This window comes from Thermobia domestica, chromosome 5 (genome assembly GCF_964235325.1).
Source record: "Thermobia domestica chromosome 5, izTheDome1.hap1.1, whole genome shotgun sequence".
In the NCBI taxonomy this organism is placed as follows: Eukaryota; Metazoa; Arthropoda; class Insecta; order Zygentoma; family Lepismatidae; genus Thermobia; species Thermobia domestica.
This window is the reverse complement of record NC_137458.1, coordinates 235,436,819-235,449,990: the sequence shown is the minus strand read 5'-3', so window position 1 is coordinate 235,449,990 and position 13,172 is coordinate 235,436,819. Positions and strand designations below refer to the sequence as shown.

The following is a 13,172-nucleotide window of genomic DNA, read 5'->3' as shown; positions in this document are numbered from 1 at the left end:
GTATTCGTCTGAATATTTATTTTTCTTAATTGAACTCACCAAATCTAAATAATTTAGCAAAATTACTTCAGCAACACATATGTATAATGCCAATTTAGCAGTGATTATTTGAATTATCATTATTAAGAATAAGAATTTGCATTACTGCCAATGCGATACATTACCTGCCTTGATTAACTGAGGTAGCCAGTCAAACAAACTTTCATCATCCTTAAGATCATCATCTTGAAGACATCGATACAGCATACCAAAATCGTAAAAGGAAGAATATCTCCTATAAGGCGTAGTGCCGCCCTTGTCAGAGCAAAACCGAGATTCAAGCTCCCGTGGCACACTTATAGTAACTATACTGTCAAGTTTTGAATCAAGAACAAGTTGAAGGCATTCCCTCCTAAGGAAAAAAAAATAATAATAAATAAATATTATCAGTATTTGATATGCTAAGATCCTTTCTTAAATTGCTCAATGTACACAAAGTGCATCACAATGTCTTTGCAATACATTAATGTCCCTCATAACATTAAATGATCACATCGTAGACGCTGTGAGCGAGATCTCTGCTATTATATTTTACATTTTTCTTGTAACAAGCACTCAAATACGAAGAACTTGTATGCAGGAGAAGCACAATATTGTTATACGATAACTGTCTAAGTCAGTTCTGCTGCTTAGCCTTTCGCTAGAAAGTTCGCTGCAGGAACTCGTGGCAATTCAAAATTCCGTTTGTTGCAAGATCATGAAGAAATTTACAAAACCTTCAAGACTTTTACTGGCTGAAAAATTTTATAAAATTTAAAATCTGAAAAACAAGGAGTAAAAATCTGGACAAGGAACTTATGATACCAAAAATCTAGGAAAGCAAGAACGGAAAGTGAATATGAAGTACGGCGAACCGAATAATAAAGGAAATAGGAAACTCATGAATATAAAAAGACACCCTCATAGAGGTGAGCGACAGTTAGCGTTGGATGGTTTATGCCTCTGTGATAGTAGAGATCTCTCTGCGAAGAGACTCTCAATTGCGTGATATTGTAAATATATGTAAATCTGTGACTCACATTCATGGACTAATCGAGTATTGATTGGCTATTGTGCATTACCAATAATTAATTTCAAAGCGAACTGTGACGCGGAAAGTTTTTTTGTTTTTTGTTTTATTATTTATTGATTGTGAATTATCTTCGTCTATTGATTAATTATTGATCGGAACTGATAATGAGAGAAAACTCAACAGTTCTCACTACTTTTTCTGTGTGTGTTAATTCCTGTGTACTAGAACAAGAAGTAAACAATGTACTTTCTTCGTTTAAAAGCTACAGAAAACTAATGTGTTTCATGCTGATTAATTTGTTTCTTCTCTTTTATGGAACTTTATGTAATATAATGTCTAGTCATGAATAAACTGAGAGGCCATACATAACTCTAACTTCCTCGCCAACTTTACGCTCACGCCTTGGCCATTTTTCGACGAAACCAGCTGTTCATCTACTCTAGATGGAGTCTTTAAATACCATCGTTTACTTCCGGACTGGGAAGTCATTCGCAGTACTCTGTAGAGATTAGGACCTATTATTTTTATTCATGGCAGACACACTTATTAGCTAGATAACGAAGATATAATCGAAACTTGAAGACACTGAAAAGTTAGCGTAGCCGATGCAGACACAGGCAAAGTAAATTTCTACAGAACCTGAATTTTCCATCTTTCCATAACCAACAACCTGTATATCTCTCTTTCAAAGAATTCTGCCTATCATTCTCATTTTATGTCTACAAAAATTCTGTTGTTCGCAGCTCGCAAAACCCAAGAAAATTCGCCGTCCGATCTTAATACACGCTCTTCTGAGCCAAATCCCCAAACTGACGGCGTCTGGTATGGGTCAGACTTATATCCTCCTGTTCGAAACAGCTTTGTAATTTCTCCAACTCTTACTATGCTCATTAATATTAATTGATTTTGAGCTCTCGCTTCGAGTACCAACAGATGTATCGAGAGGGATGGAGGGAATGCTTCAAAAGTATATTTAAGTAAGATTATAACTTCCCTATGTTTATGTAATGACTTTAATGACCAAACGTTGGATTCAAGCCTTGTGTGGTTACCATAGTTCCCTATGGATTTGATCATTAACTCAACATAGCTACGATTATTAGCATATTCTTGGATTGAACTGAAGTTTAGCGTTCCTTTCAGCAGCGAGACTATCTGCGACGGGAGCTAAAGCTTAACGTGGGATCCGAACTACGTGCTTGTAAACATGAATTTTTGAACTAAGTTATTTATCATAAAATCTCAATCGTTTAAGTCTTGCTTTTCTAAGTTTTACGACATTCTTTAAAAAACATACACTTCGCGATGACGAATCAAAAGATAACCAGTTATGAGAAAAAACTCTATAAAGCTGTATCCGGAGCTTGTAAAAACTAAATTTTTCAATAAAGTTATTTATAATAAAATTCCATCGCTTAAATTTTGCTTATCTAAGTTTAAAACATCTATTCATTAAAAAATAGAGATCTCGGTCACAACCAAATGATGTCAGAATGAATATTAAAATACCAGCTGAAATGTTCGTTCTTTGCACGGGAAGAATAAGTTTACGTAAAGCATTTGGGTCCCTTTCTTTCCTTAGGATCTGCGTGAGGATGAATTTAGACTTAAAAAGTATTGCCAGCGTCACTATGCACTTTATGGATTGGAGGGTAAAATAGATCGTTTTTGATTATTTTTACATGTTATCATTTTCACTTTCTAGCCGATACCGATGCTGGCTAAATTTGGACTTCAACAGTGTTGAGAGTGTTACTATTAATCTTAGTTAGCCCGAAAACTATGGACGATACACTAATATCGGTCGTTTTCAATTATTTGTACATGTCACCTCCTTAAGCCTTCTCCTTCCCTTGCTAAAAATGTACTAAAACCTAAGTTAGACCAGGGTTCACTCATGTACAAAACATAATCAAAATCGCAGAACAAGCAGAACGAAGTGCAAAAGGAGAAAAGGAGTGAACTGAATCGAAGCAAGCACGGTGTCTATGTTGTCACTATTACCAGATTCAAAATATGCATCAAAGTTAAGTAACCAAATTCTATCAATGTTGCTAGTATCCAGATTCAAAGTGGTTTGTATTTATGAATAAAGAAGGATTCTTTAATCTCCCGTTTTTTCTTTGTCTTTGCTGAACCTATTACATTAACGTGTTTTATATTATGTGTATGTTGTTTTAAATGAAGCGCCAATCCCGATATGCCCTCTTCTTGTGACTCCTTTTGATTGTCTAATATGTTTCTTAATTCGAATGTTAATATTGCGTTTCGTTTGGCCTATATATGAGGAGTCACATTCGCATTGAACGCGGTAAATGCCCGACTTATTTAGTGGATCAACGAAATAACTTTTAAATCCGGTGAGATGTTTTTGTAGATTATTTGGGAGGAAGCTTGAAGCAGATATGTCATGCTTTGCAAGAATATGTTGAGCTTTTGTCGATAATTGTGGAAAATAAGGAATTTCTATCCAAGTTTTTGCTTCTTTGGAAATAACTGTTTTTGGGAGTTGCACCGATCTTAAAGTACACAACTTGTAAATTATTGTGTGTGTGGTATATACATATATATAAACTCTATTTCGTCATTACGATCTTTGGACGATCACAAATCAATAATGCTCTGCGAAAGAAATCTTCCAAATATTGGCCTTGTACAGTGGCGGATGAGCTGACTGTTGATGTATGTAAGTAGTGCCTGCATTAGGTTTTCGATATATATTTGTTATAAATTTGTTGTGAGAACGGGTAATCAGTAAGTCTAAAAATGGAAGACAGTTATCAGATTCAAGTTCGAAGGTGAATTTCAGCTTAGGATGCTGATTGTTGAATTGTTCAAATATTTGTATAAATGTATTATCGTCACGTACAAGTAGTAAAATGTCATCAGCATAACGATAATATCTAATGTACTTAAATGTATCCTGCTGTAAAATAGAAGTTTCAATCTGATTTAAAACAATATTAACAACATCGGGGAGAGTGTGTTGCATTTCTCTTCTGTCAACATCCTATAAAATCCTTTCAAATATTCTATTAGCAAGACTGACCCCACACCCAGATGAAATTATTGGAGATTATCAGCGCGGATTTAGACGAAATCGATCAACTATCGACCAAATATTTACCATTCGCCAAATACTCGAAAAAAAGTGGGAATACAATACAGTAGTAGGGGTCCCCGTTGGCGCGAATGACTCATCCTCACTCTCTTTTATGACAGGGGTCAAAGGTCAACGACCTTGGCCCGGGGTCAATGACCTAGGGGTACCTAGGACCACCCCCTCTAAATTTTGACAGGGGTACCTTGGTCCACCCCCTAAATTTTGGCAGGGGTACATAGGACCACCCCCCTTAAATTTTGGAAATTGCCAAATCTAAAAATTTAGTGTGGTAGCCTAGGACCATAGTATGTACCTCTATCAGTATTGGGGGTCTATGTCGTTCCCTTTCATGGGTAAAAAATTGCCAAAAATTCAAATTTCGGGGGTTTTTGACCTAATTTATCCTCTTTGATGAGGTGTTATTACCCTATATGGTTATATGGACGTATACAGGGGTCCATTACCTTTCATAAGACATGGGTATATTAATGCACCCCTTGAAAAATTTGGGAGGGGTACCATGGCCCACCCCTTAAATTTTGGAAATTGACCAATTTAAACAATGGGTATTATAGTACAGGACCCTAATATCTATTATGATAAATTTGGGTGGTCCACCTCATTTCCTTCTAGGGGTACAAAATTGCCAAAAATATAAACGTAAGCAATACGTTATACCACGTGTTTGGTTTTTGGCTCAATTTATCCCCTTTGATGAGGTGTTATTACCTTATATGGTTATATGGTCATGTATAGGGGTCCATTCCCTTTCATAAGATATGGGTATATTTGTGCACCCCTTGAAAAATTTGGGAGGGGCACCTTGGCCCACCCCTTAAATTTTGGAAATTGACCAATTTAAACATTTGGTATTATAGTACTGCACCCTAACATGTATTATGATAAATTTGGGTGGTCCACCTTGTTCCCTTCTAGGGGTACAAATTTGCCAAAATTTTAGTACAACCACGTGTTTGGTATTTTGGCCCAATTTATTTCCTTGGATGAAGTCCTATTACCTTATATGGTTATGTATAGGGGTCTATTCCCTATCATAAGACATAGGTACATTTGTGCACCCCTTTAAAAATTTGGGAGGGGTACCTTGGCCACCCCTTAAATTTTGGAAATTGATCATTTTATATATTTGGTATTATAGTACTGGACCCTAACATGTATTATGATAAATTTGGGTGGTCCACCTCGTTTCCTTTTAGGGGTACAAAATTGCCAAAATATAAACGTAAGCAATACGTTATACCGTGTGTTTGGTTTTTGGTCGATTTTATCCCCTTTGATGAGGTGTTATTATCCTATTTAGTTATATGGTCATGTATAGTGTCCATTCCCTTTCATAAGATATGGGTATATTTGTGCACTCCTTTAAAAATTTGGGAGGGGTACTTTGGCCCACCCCTTAAATTTTGGAAATTACCCAATTTAAACATTTGGTATTATAGTACAAGACCCTAATATGTATTATGATAAATTTGGGTGGTCCACCTCGTTCCCTTTTAGGGGTACAAAATTGACAAAATATAAACGTAAGCATTACGTTGTACCACGTGTTTGGTTTTTGACCTAATTTATTCCTTTGGATGAGGTCCTATTACCTTATATGGTAATGTATAGGTGTTCATTCCCTATCATAAGACATAGGTACATTGATGCACCCCGGGAGGGGATTCGGTATCATAGTACATGACTCAACATGTATCATGATAAATTTGGGTGGTCCACATCGTTCTCTTTTAGGGGTACAAAATTGCTAAAATATAAACATAAGCAATATGTTGTACCATGTGTTTGGTTTTTGGCCCAATTTCTCCCCTTTGATGAGGTTTTATTACCTTATATGGTTATATGGTCATGTATATAGGTTCATTTCCTATCATAAGATATGGGTACATTGATGCATCCTTTAAAAATTTGGGAGGGGTATTTTGGCTCATCCACTCGGTTTTAGAAATTGTTTAATATAAGCATTTGGTATCATAGTACAGGTCTCCAATATGTACCACTATAAATTTGGATGGTCCACATCGTTCCCTTTTCATAGGTAAAGAACTACCAAAAATCAAATTTCGGAGGTTATTGACCCCTATTTAGCATGTTATATGGGTATGTACAGAGGTTTATTACCTTTATATGTTTATGTTCCCTTTTAAATTTGGGAATTATCAAATAACAAAATTCGGTAAACGTTTTCTAGGACCCATTGTAGATGTTGATGTTCCTCTTATGGCCAAATATTCAAAATTTAAATGTTATTGACCGGCTTTATTATTGAATAAGTACAGGATTTATTACTTTTTTCATAAGACACAGGTGTATTTGTGTACCAATCTTAAATTTTGGAAGGGGTACATTTCTTATTGTGTATCAATAATTGGTAATTGTTCTTAAAATTGGATACTATCTCTTTCATTGGGTAAATCATTATGATCACGTGATCGGTTATTGACCTATGATGGGATTAGGAGTCCAGGACATTGGTACATTGAAACTTTGTAGGATAATTTGATAATGCGTCATTGGTTTTGATTATTCCCGCCAAATATAAACGTAAGCAAGACGTTGTACCACGTGATTGTCCTTGATGAGGTAGTGTACAGGGATTCATTTCCTTTGTTGTGGTACTTCTTAAGTTTGAGTACACACACACTTCTAGAAAACAGTTGGTTCTACTCAGGTAAACAATTGACGGACATTATTGACCTTATTGAACATATAATGATATGATTAACTCTAAGACTTAGGTATATCAAGAGAAGTATTCTTTAAATTTGGGAATGGTGATAAACAGAATTTTAACATAAGGTGCGAAATTTGAAACAATACATTGAACTTTAGTCACAGCTCATAGTCTAAGATCATTGGTGGTGATTGATTTGACCTTGAGCTTTAGAAATCTGATAGCTAACCTTATTGAATCTTATGACTCATAGACGAAAGGCAATACATGCTACAACAGTTTAAAATTTAATCATAAGGCGATGTAATCTGACACTAGCAAAGTTATTGTTAATGCAATTTGATTGGATGATCACTATCTTTCCTGCAATCTGATTGGTTGATCACTATCTTTCGTGCAATCTGATTGGTTGATGATTTTCAAATCTTTGCTGTATTCAGTTTTAAGTTTTGTTTAACATTTAAAAATCTTGGTTTCGTTCAACATTTTGCACTCACTGATAAATATGATCAAAACCGTTTATTTGTTAATCGAATAGTTAAAAACCGGATAAAGTTTGACGGTTAACCGTGAAACGTAATTTTTTTTGAAACTTTTTGTTTGAAAATTCTTGCTTTCAAATTTTTGTTTGAATTGTTTTTGTTTCAGAATTTTGTTTGAAATTTTTTTTGACAACTTTTGTTTCAAAATTTTTTTGTTTAAAAATTTTTCGTTTGAAATTTTTTAAAATTTTTTCGTTTCAAAATTTTGTTTAAAATTTTGGTTTGAAATTTTTCGTTTCCAAATTTTTTCGTTTGAAATTTTTTGTTTGAAAATTTTTGTTCGAAAATTTTGTTTAAAATTTTTTGTTTGAAATTTTTCGTTTCCAAATTTTTTGTTTGAAATTTTTTGTTTCAAAATTTTGTTTGAAATTTTTTCGCTTCAAAATTTTGTTTGAATTTTTTTCGTTTGAAATTTTTTGTTTGAATTTTTTTTCGTTTCAAAATTTTGTTTCAAAGATTTTTGTTCTAAATTTTTGTTTCAAAGTTTGGTTTGACATTTTTAAAAGTTTGTGCACTTATTAGTAAAGAACTGGAACTATTTAGAACAAAAACCTTTGACAACATTGTGGTGCAATAGTACACGTCAGAACCTGGGGTTGTACTTGAAATGAAAAAACACAATTCATTGAAATGGATCATTTTATTACACTCCACATACATCCATACCAGATAGTGGTTCTGGATATTGTCGATACAATGTATTTTGAACTTCGTGTACTAGTTTGTCTTTAGCATATAATTTTAATTCCAATTGAAGTCTTTTAAGGTCTAATGCAATATCAATTGGTGGAAACTCAATATCCATTTGATCACAAATAAACTGTTTATCAATACAGGTATGCACCCACGAACGATGTTGACAACCATCACAATATCTAGATACATGTTGTACAATATGCATAACACATTTTTCAAAATAGTACTTTTTCAGGAATATACTAGTTTTGTTGCACACTTCCACTGCATGTTTCGCACACTGAAATACGTTTATAAATTTGTTCCATTCCGTTTGCGTTAGATACACCATGTTGCGAGGGACATGGAATGTACTCTTTTTACGTAACAGCACCATCTTCTCTTCGAGGACTGTACGCAGCACCACTTCATGATTTGAGCCTAATGATTTGACTATGGTCACATTTAGCTCATCATGAAAATAATCGTTCATTTGGTCGATTCGTGAACATAATATTTGCCATTCTTCACAGGCCAGTTGTACACCAAATTGTTCTGCTTTGCCCAATCGAATCACAGGTTCAAATGTTCTAGCACTGATACCAATCATCACATGTTTTGTTTGAAATATATTTATTGGATAATAGCTTGCGAAGATGAACTCTTTATCGTTAGAAGTACACATCTTTCCTCCTGAAAAGCACTTGCTCAAATGATTTCGTTGGATGACACTGTATTTGCTGGTTTATAGTTATTGCTGACGTCATTGGTAAGGAATGTGCTGACGTTTGAATTCATGATTTCATCACAGTTGCTGACGTCATGCCGACCAACCAAATTCATACAACTACGGCTGACGTCATTGGAAAGAAATGTGCTGACGTTTGAATTCATGATTTCATCACAATTGCTGACGAAACCGGCTGTGTACTAAATTCAAATTGATGACTTCGACCCAAGAATCCTTTGTAACATAAAGATACAGATCCAGTATTTAAAAAACGTAACAGTTCTTCTTGTTTTGATGCTTCCATGGGTAAATATCTTGCTGGTAAAATTATATTCTTATCATTTTCAAGCTTCACTACGATTCTTAATCCAAACTTTGTAGGGATTTTTTCGCTAGCTAAGATTCTATAAGGTACATTCTGTTGTAAATCAGTAATCTTGGTAAATGATTTCATCACATCACGTGTGTATAGAAACTGCAGACAAGTAGCCATGATGACGTTATCATGAATACTAACTCGAACGATACTTATATATGATGCAAAACTGATGACGTTGCATTATCATGTTCTGACGTGTACTATTGCACCACAATGTTGCCAGAGGTTTTGTTCTAAACAGTTTCGGTTCTTTACTAATGAGCGCACAAACTTTAAAAATGTCAAACCAAAATTTTGAAACAAACATTTCAAAAAAAATTCAAACGAAAAAAATTCAAACCAAATTTTCTTCTAAGCAGTTCCGGTTCTTCACTAATGAGTGCACAAACTTAAAAATTTTAAACGAAAAAATTTGGAAACGAAAAATTCAAACAAAATTTTAAAACGAAAAAAATTTCAAACAAAATTTTGAAACAAAAAATTTGGAAACGAAAAATTTCAAACCAAAATTTTAAACAAAATTTTGAAACGAAAAAATTTTAAAAAATTTCAAACGAAAAATTTTTAAACAAAAAAATTTTGAAACAAAAGTTGTCAAAAAAATTTCAAACAAAATTCTGAAACAAAAACAATTCAAACAAAAATTTGAAAGCAAGAATTTTCAAACAAAAAGTTTCAAAAAAATTTACGTTTCACGGTTAACCGTCAAACTTTATCCGGTTTTTAACTATTCGATTAACAAATAAACGGTTTTGATCATATTTATCAGTGAGTGCAAAATGTTGAACGAAACCAAGATTTTTAAATGTTAAACAAAACTTAAAACTGAATACAGCAAAGATTTGAAAATCATCAACCAATCAGATTGCACGAAAGATAGTGATCAACCAATCAGATTGCAGGAAAGATAGTGATCATCCAATCAAATTGCATTAACAATAACTTTGCTAGTGTCAGATTACATCGCCTTATGATTAAATTTTAAACTGTTGTAGCATGTATTGCCTTTCGTCTATGAGTCATAAGATTCAATAAGGTTAGCTATCAGATTTCTAAAGCTCAAGGTCAAATCAATCACCACCAATGATCTTAGACTATGAGCTGTGACTAAAGTTCAATGTATTGTTTCAAATTTCGCACCTTATGTTAAAATTCTGTTTATCACCATTCCCAAATTTAAAGAATACTTCTCTTGATATACCTAAGTCTTAGAGTTAATCATATCATTATATGTTCAATAAGGTCAATAATGTCCGTCAATTGTTTACCTGAGTAGAACCAACTGTTTTCTAGAAGTGTGTGTGTACTCAAACTTAAGAAGTACCACAACAAAGGAAATGAATCCCTGTACACTACCTCATCAAGGACAATCACGTGGTACAACGTCTTGCTTACGTTTATATTTGGCGGGAATAATCAAAACCAATGACGCATTATCAAATTATCCTACAAAGTTTCAATGTACCAATGTCCTGGACTCCTAATCCCATCATAGGTCAATAACCGATCACGTGATCATAATGATTTACCCAATGAAAGAGATAGTATCCAATTTTAAGAACAATTACCAATTATTGATACACAATAAGAAATGTACCCCTTCCAAAATTTAAGATTGGTACACAAATACACCTGTGTCTTATGAAAAAAGTAATAAATCCTGTACTTATTCAATAATAAAGCCGGTCAATAACATTTAAATTTTGAATATTTGGCCATAAGAGGAACATCAACATCTACAATGGGTCCTAGAAAACGTTTACCGAATTTTGTTATTTGATAATTCCCAAATTTAAAAGGGAACATAAACATATAAAGGTAATAAACCTCTGTACATACCCATATAACATGCTAAATAGGGGTCAATAACCTCCGAAATTTGATTTTTGGTAGTTCTTTACCTATGAAAAGGGAACGATGTGGACCATCCAAATTTATAGTGGTACATATTGGAGACCTGTACTATGATACCAAATGCTTATATTAAACAATTTCTAAAACCGAGTGGATGAGCCAAAATACCCCTCCCAAATTTTTAAAGGATGCATCAATGTACCCATATCTTATGATAGGAAATGAACCTATATACATGACCATATAACCATATAAGGTAATAAAACCTCATCAAAGGGGAGAAATTGGGCCAAAAACCAAACACATGGTACAACATATTGCTTATGTTTATATTTTAGCAATTTTGTACCCCTAAAAGAGAACGATGTGGACCACCCAAATTTATCATGATACATGTTGAGTCATGTACTATGATACCGAATCCCCTCCCGGGGTGCATCAATGTACCTATGTCTTATGATAGGGAATGAACACCTATACATTACCATATAAGGTAATAGGACCTCATCCAAAGGAATAAATTAGGTCAAAAACCAAACACGTGGTACAACGTAATGCTTACGTTTATATTTTGTCAATTTTGTACCCCTAAAAGGGAACGAGGTGGACCACCCAAATTTATCATAATACATATTAGGGTCTTGTACTATAATACCAAATGTTTAAATTGGGTAATTTCCAAAATTTAAGGGGTGGGCCAAAGTACCCCTCCCAAATTTTTAAAGGAGTGCACAAATATACCCATATCTTATGAAAGGGAATGGACACTATACATGACCATATAACTAAACAGGATAATAACACCTCATCAAAGGGGATAAAATTGACCAAAAACCAAACACACGGTATAACGTATTGCTTACGTTTATATTTTGGCAATTTTGTACCCCTAAAAGGAAACGAGGTGGACCACCCAAATTTATCATAATACATGTTAGGGTCCAGTACTATAATACCAAATATATAAAATGATCAATTTCCAAAATTTAAGGGGTGGCCAAGGTACCCCTCCCAAATTTTTAAAGGGGTGCACAAATGTACCTATGTCTTATGATAGGGAATAGACCCCTATACATAACCATATAAGGTAATAGGACTTCATCCAAGGAAATAAATTGGGCCAAAATACCAAACACGTGGTTGTACTAAAATTTTGGCAAATTTGTACCCCTAGAAGGGAACAAGGTGGACCACCCAAATTTATCATAATACATGTTAGGGTGCAGTACTATAATACCAAATGTTTAAATTGGTCAATTTCCAAAATTTAAGGGGTGGGCCAAGGTGCCCCTCCCAAATTTTTCAAGGGGTGCACAAATATACCCATATCTTATGAAAGGGAATGGACCCCTATACATGACCATATAACCATATAAGGTAATAACACCTCATCAAAGGGGATAAATTGAGCCAAAAACCAAACACGTGGTATAACGTATTGCTTACGTTTATATTTTTGGCAATTTTGTACCCCTAGAAGGAAATGAGGTGGACCACCCAAATTTATCATAATAGATATTAGGGTCCTGTACTATAATACCCAATGTTTAAATTGGTCAATTTCCAAAATTTAAGGGGTGGGCCATGGTACCCCTCCCAAATTTTTCAAGGGGTGCATTAATATACCCATGTCTTATGAAAGGTAATGGACCCCTGTATACGTCCATATAACCATATAGGGTAATAACACCTTATCAAAGAGGATAAATTAGGTCAAAAACCCCCGAAATTTGAATTTTTGGCAATTTTTTACCCATGAAAGGGAACGACATAGACCCCCAATACTGATAGAGGTACATACTATGGTCCTAGGCTACCACACCAAATTTTTAGATTTGGCAATTTCCAAAATTTAAGGGGGGTGGTCCTATGTACCCCTGCCAAAATTTAGGGGGTGGACCAAGGTACCCCTGTCAAAATTTAGAGGGGGTGGTCCTAGGTACCCCTAGGTCATTGACCCCGGGCCAAGGTCATTGACCTTTGACCCCTGTCATAAAAGAGAGTGAGGATGAGTCATTCGCGCCAACGGGGACCCCTACTACTAATACCCCGGTACATCAACTATTTATTGATTTTAGAAAGGCGTATGACTCGGTCAGGAGAAAAACATTATACAACGTTCTTACAGAACTTGGAATACCGA

The 13,172-nt window shown here is 34.4% G+C and overlaps 1 protein-coding gene across 4 annotated transcripts in view; it reads right to left on the bottom strand.

The window, feature by feature from the left end:
* Positions 1-13,172, bottom strand: part of LOC145686459 (uncharacterized) — a 201,606-nt gene that overhangs the window by 40,071 nt on the left and 148,363 nt on the right. For all 4 annotated transcript variants that reach the window (XM_081759778.1, XM_081759781.1, XM_081759779.1 and 1 more), the window contains one exon: positions 165-391. In XM_081759778.1, coding sequence (XP_081615904.1) covers positions 165-391 — 227 coding nt within the window. The remainder of the gene's footprint in view (positions 1-164; positions 392-13,172) is intronic.